The following is a 19995-nucleotide window of genomic DNA, read 5'->3' on the forward strand; positions in this document are numbered from 1 at the left end:
TTCTTGAGTAAAAAGCAGCATCATTATTATAAATAACCTCTCTTTTTCAGATGTTATAGCCTTTATTTTTTCAGATGTCAGCTCATTAAAAACACATACTGCTTGGGGAACCAGGAAGACTTAACAGAATATGATCTGCAGGATGTCCAGGGCCTTTTCCCACTAGCCTAAAGGTCATGGGGACATTTATGAGGAATTATATTGGGACATTTGGGAGGTATTTTTTAGGAGAAATTTGCCCTCTTTGGAGTTCCTTCACGGGGTCACTGTGGGTGTTAAAAATTGGTCTGGGTTAAGCTTGCTTCTTTGTGGGGGCAAAACATTGAGGGACACTTAGTTGTGTCCCTCAATGTGAAATATTTTAAAGGCAGCAGCACCAAAAGGCTTACAGCACCTGGTAATTTGGGATCCTAGTGATCAAAACAATGATCACTAGGATCATTGTTCAATAGGGACCAATAGGGACCTATTGGTCGAAAATTTTGGCAAATATTGGCATAGGGACCAATAGGATTGGTCCGTATGCCGACCAATCATTGAGCGCCGTTGAGCAAGTTGAGCAGCTCAACAGCCAATCATTGAGCGAGCTCCTTGCTCAACAGTCCAATCAGATGGCCGCACCGCCCAGCGTCATGAGCTGTGAAAAAAACTTCCTCGCTGAGGCTGTGATCGACATCGCTAACAGGAACACGTGGGTAAGTTTTATCTGATGATTTTAAGCTTTCTGATTTCTGATTTGTTAAGTGTTTGTTTTATTTATTTATTGACAGTAAGTACCAAGAGATCGACTGATTAAGTTTTAAAAGTATTTATCGGCTATGTACGTTTCAGCACAGCTAACACAGATCGACGTAAATACGCCGACGTTCTTGATAATCTTCGTAATGTTTATTTATCGAAAAAGAAAAACAATATAATTAAAAGAAAATGATACGATCAACAGTTAGATATAATTACTGTCCAAAACACCGCTTTGAATTAGGAAGAGGAGCGATAGCATCACTGCAGGTGGAGAGGCGGGGCAGCAACGCAGCTATGGAAGCTGGTGAAAGTTTCCACGTAAAATCTCATCTGTATCGACCAGACTATAATGTCTATAAACTTTTCTATTTTGTATAAAAATTTATGTGAGTAGTTTTGCTTGAGCATAGATGGTTAGAGCAGGTCTCTTTTTGTATTGTTTGCAATTCGTTTTTTCATAATGTTAAATGATAGTAGTTCACACAATATATACTTACATACATTCAAATGTAAGTCTGATGTGATTTCCAATTGATTATTTACCACTTTTGTAGAACTTTTGCACCTTCTTTATTGTTTATCCCACTGTACAGTTTGAAAATAAGAAGCTTCTCTGAAATCTATTTCTGTTTTTTGTTCATTATTATTATTATTATTATTATTATTATTATTATTATTAGGTATTCACAATGGAATTGGACGGCCACAAGTGCAGCGTGTGTGACAGGACTTTCTCTGTGAAGTCCAATCTCACTCGGCACATGAAGCTTCATGGTCCGAAGGAGTGTCTGTGTGAGGTGAGTGGCAGAGGCTTCGCTCAGAAGCAGCAACTCAGCAGCCACCTGAAGCAGCACCTCTACCCTTTTCTCCGCCTCTACAGGCCAAGCTGCAGTGCACCGATGCAGCCAAGGCTGTAGCAGCGGCCCCCTCCAAAGCAGTAGACCCCACCTCTCTGGATCCAGAAAAGGTGGAGGCTGCTGCTAAAAAAGCCGGTGGAGAAATGTGGAGAGGCCTGCTAGTTGTCACTTTTGGCAAATACGCAGGGCAAACTTTCAGGTGGCTGCTGGAGAACGACGTGGGGTGGGTGACATGGCTGCTCTCTGAGTACTGCCAGAAGGGAGAGAAGAACCAGCTTCTCAAGTGGCAGAAGGAGCGACTTCTGGAGTACGTCAGAGAGTTCCAGCCTGTTACCTTCCATCTGGACAAGCGCTCGGAGGCAACGTCGATGTTTTCACTCTGAATACAATATTTTTATAATAATGTTTAGGGAAAAAATGTACAGTGTGTATAATGTAAATGTAACACACCTTCATTAATACAACCAAAATTGTTTACAACACTTTGGTTTGTTCATCATCAACTACACGTCTAGTTGGTGCAGAACTGTGTATGTGTTTCTCCTAAAGTTGTTGTTTTTTCCTTCATAAGCAGAGGACAAGGACTGATGGAGAAAAGGCGGATGTGGCTGGCATGTCTGACTTTCAGTCCGACTATGCCAGCGATGCTGAGCTGTTGGCTGCTGCTGGTAATTATCATGCAACACACTGTTTTTAAACTAACACGTTCTTACTGCTGACAAGGAAATTATTCTAAACTTTTGTCACAGTGTGAAAATGTCACATTTTATGTTGCCGTAGACTGGCTACGGTAGGTTTAGTATTTCACTTTAAATTGTTGCGGTGGTGATGGTGAGGAATTTTACAACATGTTATTTTATATGTTATGATATGTTTCATTTTTGGCATTTAAAAATCCTATATTCCATAACTCTTTTAACTAAAGCCAATCTTTTCTTGTAACATCCTATTATACTGATAAAGTTTAAAGTGCTACATGTTTGTGTCTGCTAATATGTTGACATCTTAAGCAGTGTGCTGAATTTATTTTGTCTGATTTCTTCTGCAGAAAATGTTCTTGAGGAGTCCGAGGTGCCAGTGTCCACCCAGCTCACCACCTGGGCAGAGATCGCACCGGCTGGCAGCCAGGACTCTCAGAGCAGACCACCGGACACCTCTGCTTCTGAAGCTGACGGAGTCTTGCTGGAGGGCTGGCAGAAGTACTGGGAGCATCTGACTCCAGCTGGACAAGCTCCTGGTATAACTGCCCCCAACATCAAGTGGCTGAAAAATGACGAACTGTACGGCCTGTTTGACAGAACGTCGTCATACAAAAACATCAGAGGAGAGGTTGTGGAGAGGAAACTCCTGAAGAACAAGATGGAGTTCCATCCACCTCCACCTCCGACGTCTGTCAAAGGAGGACTGCCAAGCATGACGTCATTTTTCACCACTCCAGTCTTCTTCTGGCGCCCGGTTGGTGTGATGCAAGCTAAGATCCGCTGCCCCAACTCCAACTGCCCCGCACCACCGGGCGAATTCCTGGAGAAGAAAGGCTTCGGCAGCTACGCCAGCCAGGTGTGTGGCATGACCAACAGCTACACCCTGTTGACAGAGAAGCTGAGGTGTCCGTACTGCGAAAAGGTGAGGCGGGTGGCGAGCGAGCCGCACGGCGACACCGAAGACGTGGGTGGTTGTCGTGAGCAGCACTACATCTGGCTGGCGCACAGTCCCAAGATCCTGATGAACCTGGCTCCAGCTGTCAGAAGCATGTTTCCTGCCATACTGTGTGGAAAGTGGGCTGTGGACAAGGGCGTGGTCACTCTCCTGAACGACCGGGTCAACAGCTTCTCAATGAGCAAGGTGCAGAGGCTGCTGCAGCAGGGCCACGACGAGTGGTATGTGGAGCGACGCGACCTGTACCAGACACTGCTGTATGAAGCCCATGTCGCTGGAGACGTGTCGTCTCAGAAGAGCATCCTGCCCTTCGCGAAGGCCGCTGGTACCTACACGCCTCCTCCGCCCCGCACCCCGCTGCCCTGCGCCCGTGTGCTGAGGCGAGCGCACATGATCATGGAGATGGAGAAGATGCCCGTGTACAGAGCCTCGATCCTCAGTGTGACAGGAGAAATCCTCTGCATTGACGGAACCAAAAAGGTTTGTGTGACGCATCACTTCATTAAGCATCAACCAGTTTATTGTTTTGCAAAGAGGATTTTGGCCTCACTGTAAACATTCAAATATGATGGATACATATACATGCTTAGGAGTTTACATAAATTATAAAGACAGACTTTTAAAAATTCGTGTCCTGATTTTTTTTGTTTTCCAGGTCCTCAAGAAGATATATGGCGACGGCCAGGGCACCATGCAGTACGTCACCAGCGTGCTGAACCAGTGGGGCCAGTTCCTGACCACAGTGGTGGTAGCAGCAGAGTCTGAGGGCTGCTACAGGCGCATGGCCAAAGGTCTGATGGCCCGCTTTGACCGAGCTGGAGCTCCTGCACCCAAAATCATATATGCAGATAGCAACTGTTGTCGGTATGTACCCATACAGCCTGATAAAAATTGGTCATTTATATATCATTTTAAAAACCAAACAAACAACAAAACCAATCAAGTGACATCTGCTTTGCTGATATTATTTCAGAGACAGTGGTTCATCCTTCCTGGAGAACCTCTTTGCAGACTGGGTGCAGAAGGGGACGGTGGTCAGACTGGACATTCGACACTGGCTCCACCGCTGGGACGCCGTTGTCATCAAGCAGAGCCACGCCAAATACGGGGTGTTCATGAGTGCCCTGGCAGGCGCGGTGCTAGCCTACAACAGGGACGACATGATGCTGCTGATCCAGGCAGTCAGGCAGGGCAACCTGGAGCTCTACAGCAGGCTTTCAGACGAGGACATGATGGCCTTCCTCAAACCTCACCAGATAAGGTCCTACGTCAGACGCATCACCCGTGGGGTCGAGGTGAGTGTGGCATTCGATCCATGTTTACATTTCATAAACACAAAGCTCATTTAAACAAATCTGCAGTAGTTAGGAGTGACCTTAGTTTCCCTATTCATCATGAACGTGAATGAATGATACAGGAGACGGCGTCAGCGATTGAGTCCATCATCGCCGAGCTGAAGGGACCTGCGGGCCTCGACATCGACGGCATCCACCTGTTCAAGTCGGCGCAGGCGGTGGACGCTCACTGGGCCACCGCTAGCAAGCATCTCAGCTGCATGCAGGCGGGGAAACACTGATGCACTAATCACTGCAAAACTGACAAATTACTGTTGCATTCTCTGATTGGATGCCATAATTAAGCCCGTCACAATAAGCAATACATAAATTAATCAAATGACAATTTAAAACAAACATTTACATGCAGTACAAAATAGTTAGCTTGCACTATCTGGCTGTTGGTTTGCGATTCAAAATCAGACAAGTCCAGCCATTATAGAGCTCTAAATCTTTTCTTTATCAGTTCTTTGCACATTACACTACCATTTTCACACTGACAAACATTCCAAACAAGAGGGAGCCACACCTCTGATTCAAACCACCTGGCTTTTAAAGCATGGCCAGGACTAATTAAGGGGCGGAGACAACAATTACATTTCCAGGTAAACGAAAGAACAAACATTTGTGCTAAACAATATTCCTGAACAGATATTTACAGAATTACAACTAACAATTTAACACAAACAAAAATAAGCTGGTACCAAACAAAAAATAAAACAAACATCTCTCCTCCTTCTCAAACAATGGACCTTCCCAGTAAGGTAAATTGGAAACACCAGGTCCTAGGCATCACTGCTCATGGGCGCGCCTCCATGGCAACACATGACCTCAAAGGAAAGAGAGGATGATCAAAACAAAATATTAAATAAAGCAACAATACAGGAAGCAGAAAAAACAACAACACCTGTTGAGGGGGGTAAATCCCTCACACTGCCACTTTTGCATGTTTTCACTTTCTAAGTTGAACAATTATTTTAAATTCAGATGCAACTTTTATTACCGGTCTTCATTGGCCATTTGAATTACTGTTGTGTTTGTTTGTTTTGGATATTTCAAATGTTTTTCTGTTCCAGTGTGACGTGCTTTTTTGAAATGAAAGCTTTTTTTGTTGTTTTGACAGGATATACTTGCATTAATATACTGGTATTATTACTATTATTATATAATTTTCATAAAATATAAAAACGATCTCAAAATGACTATTATTATCGCAATAAATTATACGACAACCTATCGTACAGCCCAACTGTGTTATGGTGACAAGCCTGGCCATAGTAAAGAAGCGACTGTGCTGTGTTTTACAGGATCCCCCTGGCGTGCAGCTGTATGTGTCTGTGAAGGTGGTGGTGCTCAACGGCATTCGCCTCAACAAGTACAGGTGTCAGCGGGGCAGCAACTCCCTGGAGGGTTTGCACTCACACCTGTACAACGCCATTCCCTCGCAGAGATGCGGAATTATGCAGTTCCAAGTGAGGATGAGCAGTTTTAATATATATATAAAAAAAATACTGATGACGCATCATGTTTCACATTCTTGCCTGTCTCCTCTTGCCTTCCTCTGTGTTTGCTCATCAGATGTACAGTGTGGGCCATGAGGGCCAAAAGAGAGATGATTGTGTCTTCTGCCCCTTTACACGCCAACGGTCGTGTCTTTCAGGTATATCTGATTGCGTTTGCGGTGCAGTGGAACAACCGGATGGAGTCCCTCAGGGTTGCAGGTGGACACGGCCGGCAGACCTGGTGCATGGACCCGCGGCAGATTCAACGCATCAATCAGCAGGCTGAGGTGCTGTTTGGTAGAGAGCATGTCCTCGAATCCAACTTTGTTGCTCCGATGCCCTACCCTGCTGAGTACAAAGACCCAGACGAGGAAGAGCTTCTTGGGGTGGAGTACGCCATGTGTCAGTCGACCAGCTTTGCTGCAAAAGATTACTACGCCCAGCAAGGTAAACTATCTAGAAACAGAAATAAGCAAACTAAGCTGGTAAATCTTTATAAGTGAAATGTGAGGTAAATACATGTGATATGAAGTTTACTGTTGGCTTTTGTGACTGCCTAGACGTGTTGGTAAAATGCACATTTTATACTTTGCAGTTGAAGAAGAGCAGAGCCGTTACGAAGAGGAGACGGCTGAACAGAGCGATGAAGAGGAGGAGCTGGCAGATGAAGGCGTGGACGTGCGCGGAGAGTCAGAGGAGGATCCGATGGACGCCGTCAGTGGGAAACACGCCATCCTCACTCGGTCAGAGCAGGTGGAGGAAGAGGACAGCCCTGCCCTGCAGGATGTCCTCATGACTCAGAGCCACCTGCAGCTTCCTGGGCTGCAGGAAGTGGAAGACTTGGCCTTGCTCCTTCTCCAGCTGGCCGATGACACAGACCGTCACCTGGTGCCGGCCGACCTCAGGGTGAAGATTGCCTCCACGGTCGGTGCTTTGCATGAGCACGACAGGTCAGCTGTCAACTTTGTAAAACAATACGAGTCTCGCTGGGGCTACACCCTGTTCGGCCGATGCCTGGGAGCCGACACACCTGAGACCACAGCGGCCCAAAAGACAAAGTTTTCTCGGATGAGGTACCCTCAGGCGGCACGTGTTACTGAAAACAGCCGTCTGTTGTACCTCATCATTAAGATGCTCAAGAACCGGCCGCCGGCCTGTCGTCTCACCTCCCCCACCAAGATTACCGCAGCGATCAAAGGGCAGTACAAACGCATTGTAGACCGAGTCGGAGACGACGCCATCCTCAACAGTCTCTCCATTCCTTTACCCAACTTGAACTCAAAATCCATCTCCACCTTCATTGCACGGGAGGAGAAGAAGGCTAACTTCAGGGCGACTGTCATCCCTAAGGTGAAGCTCCACCGCAGAGTGCTGTCTGACGCACCAATGCCAGCTGCTCCAACGCTCCCGGCTTCCCTGCCAGCTCCAAGCCGACCTCAGGTCCAGTACCTGAGCCTTCCTCATGTGTCTGGGGAAAGGCATGGCCAGAAGCAGAGGTAAGCTGTTTCAGAAATATGGACCCTTTATTGAGGTGGATTTATCAGCTGCATATTTAAACTAACTAACTTTAGACTACTATGTGTGTTGGTGAGGTTTTATGATATTGCTCATGAATATAGAAACTCATCATCACATTTATTTTTATTTCTACAGGTTAGGAGAACCACAGTGGAACATCCAGCCCAAACCCCCGGTGGCCACTTACATCCCCCCCAGATTGTCTGCAGCCCCGGTCCTGCTCGTGGTTCCTGCTCAGCCACAGCCGCCGTCTATGATGCTCTGCGGAACCTTCAGCGGCCAGAACTTCGTACCTTCAGCTCCACCTCCTGCGCCGACAGCCAGGCCAACCAAGCCTCATAAATCCTTGAGGCCTTGCGGGGCCTGCAAAATACCCCAGTGTGGTGGACAGAAGAAGCGATACACACCCTCCAAAAACAAAACTGCTGGAAGTAGCCAAAAAATATTTACCTTTTGCCCAGCAACTAGGAGATCCACCACTTCTGGTTTTGAAGGCATTGTTTACGACAGCTTTGAGCATTTCAAGAAGTTTGTAGACAGTGAACTTGAAAAGAAACAAACAAACTAAAGAGTTTGTGTTTTGGTGGGGAGACTATATTGGCCAGAAATCTCCCCAAAATAATCAGTTAAAAAATGTTTATATTTTTTGTGACTTTTGTTTGTCTCATTGTTATATTTGTGTATATTTTATATATATATTTTTAGTTAATTATTTTTTCATTTTCTTGTGGTTGAAGAAATAAAACTTAATAAATATAATACTCTAATTCAATTTATATTTGGGTAATTTTGTCTTGGTTCCCCTGGTGAAAGAGTCCAGAATAATCAGCATCTCATTGTGTTCATCTTTACTTCATCTGCATGTGACACATATATAAAGTTCTTGCCAGTGAGGAGAAAAAGCAGGTGTAGCTAGTTTTTTAGCCTGATAGTCACCAGACACAGAAACATACAGGTAATATAAATATCAGTTTATTCACTAGATTGAACAAATTTCATTAAAGATTCGTTAAAGATATTTTATGTAACGCATGTCACAATTAAAAGTATTTTACTTTTTTTTTTTTACCCACAACGGTGTGTGAAAGTGATGCACAACACATTTTGTATTTAACAGAATATTCCAAACGGTTTCTAGTCTAGAAAAACCACAACAAGGAGCACAGGGGGAGGTTAACAGGGTTTTTCACACCTGTGATCGCTCTTTTTTATTTGTTCCCCTGCTTAGCTTCCGAGATCAGACGAGATCGGGCGTTCTCAAGGTAGTGTGGCCGTAAGCCACAGAGTACTGCCAGCTACAGCTTTTCGTAAAGCAGCACATCCAGTTGGCACTTTGTTTCTTTTTGCTTTGATTACACCTCTGTAGGGTTAGCCGTGCTTCTCCGTAGGGTTAAGCTTGCTTCTCCGTAGGGTTAGTCGTGCTTCTTTGTGGGGGCAAAACATTGAGGGACACTTTGTTGTGTCCCTCAATGTGAAATTTTTTAAAGGCAGCAGCACCAAAAGGCTTACAGCACCTGGTATTCCCAGGCGGTCTCCCATCCAAGTACTAACCAGGCCCGACCCTGCTTAGCTTCCGAGATCAGACGAGATCGGGCGTTCTTTTTTTTTTTTTTCTTTTATTTATGAAAAAATTCAAAATTAAAAAAAAATTTTTTTACAATCATTTACAGTGAACAAAATGAATAACAAAAAATTTTTAATTACTAAAAAATAAAACAGATTTCAATCATTAATGTGAAAAAAGAAAAAGAAATCAATAAAATTAAATTCATTCAAAATAAAATTTGAATTAAAATATAATTGTTTACGACAAAACAAAGTAAAAAAAAACATATGCACAAATCTCATTTTCAAACAAAACATACGCAAATAAGATAAAAGAATACAATCATTAATTGTAATATACTAAACAACAAAAGTTCAAAAAGACCATCCTTGAAAATAAACACATTTTATAAGAGGCCCAAACATATTTTCACAAAGTCCCTTGCTGATGCTATTTACTGTTTTAAGATGATTTTGCAATAGTCCTGAAAAAAGCTTCCAACGGTCCACTTTCTTGTTATCATAGAGTTGAAGATTTCTGGAAATGTAGATGGTGTGCCTGGCCAGGGAAAGAATGATGTTACAGAGGTTAAATTGTGTCTTTGTTAGATGTCCGAGAGAAGATGTGATTCCAAAAAGTCTGATTGAGTCCCAGTTGTTGTCGTCCGTTGTAGAGATGTTGTTGATGATTTGATGGATCTTGTTCCAGAAGAGGGTGCAGCCGGGACAGTGGAGGAACAGGTGCTCTAAAGTCTCGGGGTCTGAAAGACAAACTGTACAGTCTCTGCCATACTTCTCCTTGTATATCTGGTGCAGGATGACGCCCGTAAAAATTCTTCTGTGCCTTAACAGAAAATCGGTGTTGTTGGCTTGTTGATGACTAAATTTGAGCTGTGTGTTTGACCAAATGTTGTAAACCGGTATACTGGGAAATATTTTTGCCCATTGCTTATGAGCTGTGGGTTCTTTGCTAATGTGTGAAACTAATAAACGGTACCATTTTTTTGTTGTCACTAAACTGATGTTTGTTTTCTTATCACCAATTGATAGAAGGAAAGTCGGGGCGTCATCCTGCACCTCCTGATGTCGTCTTCTCCTGCCAATGATCGAGGAGCAGTGGAAAGGCAAAGCGGCCTGGATCTTTTTAGCATGTTTAACTAAGATATTTTTTTTATAAGGCGTTCTAGATAATCTGAAAAGGTTGAGTATTTTATTGATATCCACTGATCCCCGATCATTCAGAACCTGCCCAAAGGTGTGAATACCGGCTCTCCTCCAGGACGGGAGACTTAGCATCCTGCCCTCACAGACCACCTCAGGGTTGTTGAAAATCGGCAGCGAGAGACAAGACCTGTACTTGACATGCGTGATGAGTTGAAACCTAATTTTGTTCCAGGCTTCAAGACATTCTGTGAATAATTCGTTAGACTGTATTAGTTTTGGATCAGAAATTGAACATAGATTATAAATGTTTTTTGTACCAAATGAGTTGAAACCGGATAGAAAATAGTCATGCCAAATGTGCTTGATAGGAGAAGTTAAGAACCTGGTGATAAGTTTTATTCTTATTGCTTGTTTTTTTGATTGAATGTCAACTAATTTGAGTCCTCCTTCTTTAGGCGGAGCAATCATTGTTTTATGGCTGACTAAATTGCTTCTGCTTTTCCAGATGAACAAAGAGATTTGACTGTTAAATCTGTTGAGTACTTGTTTTGGGAGATCATAAACACTGAGTGGATAAATGATTTTAGAGATGATTAAACTGTTTATTATAACTACTTTCCCTTTGATGGTTAATTTCCTTTGATTCCAGAGATTGAGCTGTTTTTGTATTTTGTTTATGATGTTTTTCCAGGTCTCGTCTCTCGCCGCTCTCCACTGCTTACCAAGGTACACGCCCAGGACCTTGACTGTGTCCTCCACCTCCCTGAACTTCCACCTTCCCGATGTCCGAGCCGCCCCGCCACAATACATTATCTCAGATTTGGTTGTATTAATTTTTGCTCCTGAGGCTGAACCGTACGTTTGTAGATGTTTAATAACCAATTCTAAACTGTTTTCATCTTTGACTGTTATTGAAGTGTCGTCTGCAAACTGAAATATTTTACTGTCATTGCCCTGTGGTGATTTTATTCCTTGAATATTTTTGTCCTGTCTAATCAGGATGGCGAGGGGCTCGGCCACCAGGCTGTAGAGCAGGGAGGACAGAGGACACCCCTGCCTGACTGACCTATGTAAACGGAAATAATCTGTGAAATGACCATTGCATTTGACCTTACTTTCTGCTTTTGAATATAATAACTGTAACTTGCTGATAAATGATTGACCAAATCCAAATTTATTTAAAACTGCCCATAAGAAGTTATGTTCCACCCTATCAAAAGCTTTACTAAAATCTATATTTAGAAATATGCCTTGTGAACTGACCATGGACTGGATAGTATGATTTATTGATAACACTGTATCTGAAATGTTTCTTTGAGGAATACCGTAAGCTTGCGATGAACTGATTAAAGTGCCTATTACTGATTTTAACCTGTTTGCTAGTATTTTGGAATATATTTTGTAATCTGTATTTAATAAACTAATGGGTCTGTAGTTTTCCAAGTTATTCCTGTCACCCTTGTTTTTGTAAAGAATGGTTATGACTCCTTGGGCGAAGGTCCTGGGCGTGCACCTTGTTTGCTCCATGACAGAAAAAACCCGCAATAGTATTTTACTTATTGGATCTTTGAACTGTTTATAAAATTCAGAAGTAATGCCATCATGTCCAGGACTTTTATTATTATTCAATGAGTTGATAACGTGTTTAATTTCTTCCTCTGTCAATGGAGCATCACAACAGAGACTGTCTTCCCGAGAGAGTGAGGAATCGATCACACCGACAACCTGATTTATTTTATTGGTAGAAATGTTTTCACTTGTAAAAAGATGTGAATAAAAAGTCTGAACCGTTTCTAAAATACTTGTTATGTCTGACACCTTTTCTCCCTTCTCATTTAGCAATTCATTTATTGTTGCGTTAGCTTGTTTGCGTTTCTCTTGAGCCAGAAAGAAAGCTGTAGATTTCTCTCCTTCTGTTAAATATTTTGCTTTGCTGCGAATAATGGCTCCTTTACATTTATTTATTTCTATTTGCTCTAGTTGTTTTTTTATTATCAAATAATCTGTTATGTCTCTGCTTTGGTCATTTTCTAAATGATCTAATTCACTATTTAACTTTCTTCTTAAAATGCATTCATTATGGAGTTCTCTCCGTTTTTTCTGTCTGCTATATTTTATGGAAAGGTTTTTGACTCTTTGTTTGGCCTGATCCCACCACTCTAGCAGGTTGTCAGTGTGATCCATTTCCCCACTCAGGGTCTGCAGCAGGATGCCAATCTCACCTCTGTAAGCCTCATCCTGAAGAAGAGCAGCATTCAGACACCAGAGACCCCCATTTCTGATGCCTCTTCCCATCTCAACCTGCAGGAAGGAGTGGTCACTCCAGACGTTGTCCCGGATGAGACAGGATGACACCTCGGGGACAAGAGAAGACGAGATCAGGCACAAGTCGAGTCGTGATTGTTTCAGTTTTCCTAAAATGACCTGTTTTCTGGTAAATTGTTTTTTACCTGGGTGAAAAAGTCTCCAAATATCTATCAAACTATTTTGTGTAATAATGTCAAAAAGTGTGTTCCTGCTATAATCCTCAGAAAATGTGCAGTTATTTGAAATGTCAGATTTTGTTAGTGTTATGTTAAAGTCTCCTATTATGATACAATTTGTAACTATCCATTGTCTTAAACCAATAAAGAACTTTTTCCTGTGTGTATCTATGTTTGGTGCATGAATATTAATTAACCTACATGATTTATTATTGTAAAAGAAATCTATTATGATAAGTTTACCCTGCTTATCTTTATGAATTAAATGACAATTGTTAAACAGACCCTCCCTCATAAAAATGGCAACCCCACCCGCTTGAGTACTTGATGTAGATGAAAACATTTTCCCTTTCCATTTATGTGACATCTCTTTTTCTTTTGAAATATCCCACTTTGTTTCTTGTAGACAGAGTATATCGAAATGCGATTGAAAAATGACTGCGTTCACCTTTTCTTCCCTGCTGAGCCCACGGGCATTAAGTGAGAGAAGGAGCATTAGTGTTAAGTGGAAAAAAGTTGCCATAGTCATTTTTTTGCTTTTCTTTTGGGTTTTGTTGCTAGGCTTGCCAGTCTTTTCCTCGTTTGTATTATTTTTGTAAGATCAAGATCAGGGTCCGACTCTACATAGTCCACTATTTTGAGCGTCCGCGGCAAAGCGCTCAGCGGGGTTTGAAAAGACGGCAGATGGGCCGGCGATAGAAGCTGCGAGTTTCCTTCGGCTACAGGGGGAAGAGGCGCAGCGACTTCTTCCCGCTCCTCTTCGACTGTGTTTTTACCGTTTTTGGATACTTCGCCCATAGCCAGCGCACCGGACACCTCTGCGTCCGGCGCCCTGGCCACAGACCACTCAGCACTTGGCATGCACTCGCTCAGCTCTTCCCAGGGCCGCAACTACATATTTTTGAGGTGGATGCGAACATCATCATTGTAGGCTAGCTTAAGCTAACCTGAATATTTACAACTCTCTTGCTGATACACGGTCATTTCTTACCTTCTGTCTTTCAACCACTTTGAAAAGCTTTTCTTCGTCTCTCCAACATCTTTATCTTTATCCTTCCCCCTCTTCCGTTTTCTGATTAGTAAATATAAATTAAGCCCATCTGATTATTGATTAACCAACAATTTCTACATCTAAAGCATGGGGCGACTGTGGTGGAGAACAACTCCCTTTCAACAGGAAGGAACAGCAGTATGAGCGTTGTGACTGTACTGTGATCGGCTGAGGGTTGAGAGGACAGAGCAGACAGAAGCACAGGTCCAGGATTACAGTCAGAGCCGTAGGCGTAGGAACCGGGGAGAACTGGAGGGGACATTATAGTACCCTAGACCAGTGGTTCTCAAACTTTTTTCAGTGATGTACCCCCTTAAGAATATATTTTTAGTCCAGTACCCCCTGACATGGGCAAAACATTTTTGGAATTAAAAAGAGGTACAGTGCTGTAAAATCACTGTCTGATTTATTAAAGCCAAACAACTTATATCAGTGAACCTGACAAATACATCCATATTGCAAACATTGCATGGTTAAACAAAAAAGAAAAACAGAAGACGGTGACCACCAGGAAGGTATAAAACCAGTCAAACCGTTTTATTTTAAAGGATATTGAAACTAAATACTGAATATAAAATTCAGTGCATGAACACACATTTATATTTTATTGAACTTTTTACAAAATAATTTTTCCCAAGACTTATTATGAGGAGCCTACTGATTTTTTAAAGATATTTTGAAAAGCTTCACGTACCCCCTGCAGTACCTCCACGTACCCCCAGGGGTACGCGTACCCCCATTTGAGAACCACTGCCCTAGACCGTTACTTGGTCTCTGACACTAACGACAATAAACGCAGGTAATATACTTGAAAACAAGGTAAAAACATTGTCCGTTAGAGTGGATGAAAAATGTTTAGATACTTAAATAGCACATTTTTACAAGAAAAATGTCTAGCATAAGCCAAAGCTAATGTTAGCCACAAAGTTTAAAGGAAGTAAAACTCACCTTCGTATCTGTGTATAACGAGGCGAACATGTTAAAACCGTTCTCCAGCTTATTGTCGGGGCTTCGGATCGATGTTCATCATTAATTGTTACCTTGGACAAGCCGTGCAGACGCCCAGTGTAAAGAGCCTTTTTCAAAAGATCGGAAAAGATTGAGCCGCTTTGCCCCGAACGCGGAAGCTGAGGTGCAAAGAGCCCAACAGTTCAGAGTTTCTCATAAATCCTCTATTGTCACTATTTAAATATCATATTCATTGTTCCAGGTAGGGGAAGCCATGCTTTGCTGCATTTTACAATGAACTTAAGTTTTATATCCAGACTATCAAAGACAGAAAATAGCTATTAAAACAATTGAACTCTGTACTGCTTTGAATGAACAGTTGGGAACCGAAGCCCCGTAGCTTTTTCTTCATCTTGAATATATTTATCTGTATTTGTTTTTGTTCTGGAGGCAGAACAAATGTTTCACTCTGTCGTTGTACAGTGTGTCTGTGAATAAAGTTTTAAAAAAAAACATCCCCCCTCCCCAACACCCAATAGACTTCTTGTGGCTTTGATGTCATAGTGATGTCACTCATCCTGTCTATGACATCACTGGCGGCTGCCTTTGTATTGCCAGATTCCACAGAGAAATTCATTTGCAGTTTGAACCAGAGAGCAAAGATGGAAGAGGATAATTTTGTGTTGACAAAAATAAACAATTTAGAGAAGAACCGCAGCAAGCTGCAGGAGGAGAACCAAGAGCTTCAGAAAACCATAGAAAGTCTGAAGACTAAACTAGAGAGATTAAACAGAACGGACAAGACACACAACTGGCATGAGGAAAATTGCTTACTACTAAAATCAAATGCATTTTACAAGAAACAAATCAGAAAAATTAATCTGGACCTGGAGGAAGAAAATGCAACTATATGCCAACTAAGATGTGATAATGAAGCCAAATTAAGAATTAAACATAAACTGGAAGAGGAACGGATAAAACAGAGAAACACTGCAGCGGACAAATTAAGAGCAAAAACAGGAAAACTCGAGTGGCTAGAGAGAGAAAATGAGGAGTTAAATAAAGAGATTGTATCGCTGAAGATTAAAAATGACAGAATCGAATCCAGGCTGGCAGAAAACAGCAAAGATGTCCAGAAAAGGGAAGAACCAGTCAGGGAAAATATCCAGGAAGAGGAACTTTCAGTATGTCAGAAAGTAGGGAGAATTTTTATGCATATGTACGATTCAACGGTGGCGTATTGGGTGCCACCCTGGGTTTTTTTTTAACAGAAAAGGATATTTTGGGTTGCTGGAAACAGGATGTTTGTGGGATAGTGATGCATTTAAATTAATTACAAATATAAATACTCTTGTTTGCTTTTGGAATTTGTGCCTAGTGAGAGATGCTTGCAGGAAGACATCTAAACGGGTCAAACTGGAAGCTGACACCAGATGGTCTGCAGCAAGAGTGATGACTGACGGATGATTAAGGGTCGAAGTTTATGAACCAGAAACAGAGGAACTGTCCTTTTCCTTTTAAGAAGGAAAAGGATGAGGAAACTTTAAACAGTTAAAGTTTCATAGAAAGAAAAATAATGATGAAAACTACTAGCTCATGGTTTTCAGGAATTAATAAACTGAGTAGTAGGTTTGGTAAGTAGGCATATGTGGTGATTTAGAAATAAGGAGAAAGGCAAGGAGCAAGTGACACCTCCTTGTTCTGTGGGTTCATCAGTTCCTGCAGCGTTTCTACAGAAGGAAATAAACAAGAACTCTGAATTTTGCATTCTACATTACGGCAGCTTGCAGGTGCAACACACCTGTGACTCAAGAGAACAGAAGAAGCAGCTGCTATGTGATTAACTCAAGATAACCAAATCCAGGGGTCTCAAACTCCAGGCCTCGAGGGCCGCAGTCCTGCAGTTTTTAGATGTGCCACAGGTACAAAACACTGGATTGAAATGACTTGATGACCTCCTCCTTGTGTAGATCAGTTCTCCACAGCCTTGCTAATGACCTAATTATTCTGTTCAGGTGTGAAGCAGCAGAGGCACATCTAAAAGTTGCAGGACTGCGGCCCTCGAGGACTGGAGTTTGAGACCCCTGAATAGGCTCTGTAACTAGGACCGCCCTAAGGAAATAAAAAGAAAGTCTCTGGGAGGAGCTGTTTTAGAGCGGGTAGATTGTAACTAAAGCACGCTGCTGTCTGTTCTCATTGCAAGTAAATCTAAAACTCACTTGTCTCTCTCTTCTTTTTCAGTTTGAGAATGCTTAGGTAGATGAACCTGACATTAATTTGGTCCTTCCAAGCCGGATCCCAAGATCCTGAAGGATTCCAGCGGGTGAGACCGAATCCAGAAGGACCGTGCGCACGGCTAAACTCTTCAGAATGAGTTTAGATCTTTTTCCGGGACTGGTATTTGGTTTACCAGCTGGAATCTGACGCTTGACGGGACTCCGTTTACTGAGAGTAATTTGTCTTTTAAAAGAAAAGCGTGAATGAGTTGATGGCGTTCGCGTTAAAAGAAATCCTGTGTAAGAAACGCTGTGAATCCTGGGCTCTAACAGCTGAAACTAAACGGCTTTAACTTTATGCTGTTGTGGTGATAATTGGATGGCGGAGTCCAGCGAGCAGCCGCTTAAATCCGTCTTAAAAGTTTCATTCCGTAAAAAAACAGGGCGGCGGAGTCCTGCGTGAAGACGCTTCAGCTCCGGAACTGAAGTGTGACTGGAGGTATAAACACCTTTAGGTATTTTATCTCATTTAAAGTAGCGGGTTTGGAAGGAGCAAACCAATTGAGGATGCAGAGGCAAGAATCCTCCACTCGTAAGAGTCCAAGAAAGGATTACCACAATTGGTATTTTTAATTGTTACCCACTATAAAAAAGAAACCAGTTTTTAGAACAGCCTAGGTGTTGACAAACTGGTCTAAATTGTTTAAAATGGGTAGAAATAGCAGGAAGTGGAGAGAAGTGTTTCAATATGTGTTCGTTTAATTTCTTTTATAAATGAATTCATTTAAATTGTCCGGAATGGTAGAAAAATAACTGCAGTACTGGAGAATACACAGCAGATGGCGGCATAGCAACCATTGAACGAATTACTGCTTTATAGTTCAACAGTAAATGTAAATCAAAAGATTAACAGCAGTGAAAATATTGGGAGTGTGTTGAAGGGCAGGACCCTGATAAAATACAAAATATCTGAATAAATGGATAGTAAAGTACAGGTTAAAAGGTTAATTAAATACTAAAATAGAACTAGAACTATAGGATAAAATTAAAAACTAAAGAAAGAGCCAAGAAATTAAGGAAACAGAAGATTGTGATAACAGTGTGTTGGCAAATAAATAGATGACTAAATGAAACACTAACTAAATAAATACAGGAATAAGTAGATGAATATAATAAATAAAAAAATATCTGAAAACTGGAACAAAAGTCATAAAGGAAAACAAGTAACAGACAGGAATGTGAAACACAAGAAAGGGGAATATGAAAGTTTTTTTAAGAAGGAAAAGGATGAGGAAACTTTAAACAGTTAAAGTTTCATAGAAAGAAAAATAATGATGAAAACTACTAGCTCATGGTTTGCAGGAATTAATAAACTGAGTAGTTTGGTAAGTAGGCATATGTGGTGATTTAGAAATAAGGAGAAAGGCAAGGAGCAAGTGAGTCAAAGTAAGAGAATGGAAAGATGATTTGAACAAATATCAAATTAAAATGATTGTTGTGTTCAAGTTGCTCTCATAGCAGTTTGGAAAAATGTAATAACTGGAAATAGAAAATAGATCTTATAGAGAAACAGCTAAAATGCTTTGCATGGTCCAAAGGATGTTTATAAAAATCTGAGTAATAATTATGTAGAATTATAAGAATTAAAATATTAGATAAGAATGTTAATTTTTCTTTGCGCAGATTAAAAAAAAACAAGCTGCAGCTGATTCTGGACATCTTAACATTCTTTTAATAATGAACAAAACTTTATTAAGATAGAGAAATATTAAATCTACAGGACTTACTTTTAATTGATTCAGTGAAACTAAAACTAACTCTCTTATTAAATAGTCATTGATCAAACAGAGGAACACATAGCCTTCATAGATTTCAAATGCACCATTAGCTCTGCTCCTAAAACCTTTATTTTTATTGCCAATATAAAACAAAAACAAATGTTTGCAGTCCACTTTAAAGAATCCAAAACAGATTACAGTTTCTCTGGCTACAAGATCAATGTACCAATGGGCTCTTTGCACCTGCTGCGCTGACGTCACATCCTCATTCATCCGACACATTATCAGAGTCAAACTGTGTTTGCTGCAGCCAGGGCCGCAACTACATATTTTTGAGGTGGATGCGAACATCATCATTGTAGGCTAGCTTAAGCTAACCTGAATATTTACAACTCTCTTGTTGATACACGGACATTTCTTACCTTCTGTCTTTCAACCACTTTGAAAAGCTTTTCTTCGTCTCTCCAACATCTTTATCCTTCCCCCTCTTCCGTTTTCTGTTTTGGGCCCCGGAGTTTTTTCTGCGCCCCATCTTTAGCTCCCTGTTGTCGAGGCATTACTACAAATTTAAAAGAAAACAAAACGCGCCTCAGCCGCTGCCCAAGCTGCCTGTATGGGAGGGGGGCGCCTAATCAGTGCTGTTCCTCTGTTATTGATCATTTCATACACAAACAGCTGTTAAGTACATAAAATGCTGACTATATAAAAAATAAATTCCCCACATCGTTTTTGCGCCCCCTCTAGTGCAGCGCCCCTATGCATTGCATACACTGCATAGCCACCTTTTGCGCCACTGGCTCTTCCTCACCTCCCTCCACCTGCTCATTCTCTTCCACTTCCCCCTCCATTTCGCTTTCCTCTCCGCTCTGCGTATCGGCTTCCTTGAAGTCCGCTGTCAGACCCCGGTCTTGATCATCAGATTCACTTAAGTTGCAAATGCATTTATCCATTTGATTTTGGCAGATTTGACATTTCTTTTCCTGTTTTTTTTCCGAGCATTCTCTCACATAATGCCCCTGGACTCCGCAGAAATGACAGCAAAAATCAGGACAGTCCCTGACAATGTGGCCCGGTTGTAAACATATCCTGCAAACTTTAACCTGTCTATCATGAATAACTCTGAAATATTCTGGACCAAGAGCTGTGTTAAATCTGGCAGAATAAGGCAGAGACTGTACAGTTTCAGTAAATTTGACTTTTAC

At 41.7% G+C, this 19995-nt stretch overlaps 2 protein-coding genes across 2 annotated transcripts; both read left to right on the top strand.

Annotated features, from left to right (window-relative positions):
* The first annotated feature begins 351 nt into the window (after positions 1-351).
* On the top strand, positions 352-4851 carry LOC111611827. The gene is made up of 7 exons (XM_023350088.1): positions 352-695; positions 1422-1538; positions 2170-2266; positions 2647-3734; positions 3910-4118; positions 4228-4549; positions 4672-4851. The coding sequence occupies exons 1-7, from the start codon at positions 612-614 to the stop codon at positions 4828-4830; spliced, it is 2076 nt and encodes a 691-aa protein (XP_023205856.1). The 5' UTR covers positions 352-611; the 3' UTR covers positions 4831-4851.
* A 975-nt stretch (positions 4852-5826) lies between these two features.
* LOC111610764 lies at positions 5827-8217 on the top strand. The gene is made up of 4 exons (XM_023345592.1): positions 5827-6060; positions 6249-6537; positions 6686-7586; positions 7744-8217. The coding sequence occupies exons 1-4, from the start codon at positions 5845-5847 to the stop codon at positions 8174-8176; spliced, it is 1839 nt and encodes a 612-aa protein (XP_023201360.1). The 5' UTR covers positions 5827-5844; the 3' UTR covers positions 8177-8217.
* Positions 8218-19995: the final 11778 nt, after the last annotated feature.

The sequence above is a fragment of the Xiphophorus maculatus genome, chromosome 2, assembly GCF_002775205.1.
Source record: "Xiphophorus maculatus strain JP 163 A chromosome 2, X_maculatus-5.0-male, whole genome shotgun sequence".
Taxonomy (NCBI): domain Eukaryota; kingdom Metazoa; phylum Chordata; class Actinopteri; order Cyprinodontiformes; family Poeciliidae; genus Xiphophorus; species Xiphophorus maculatus.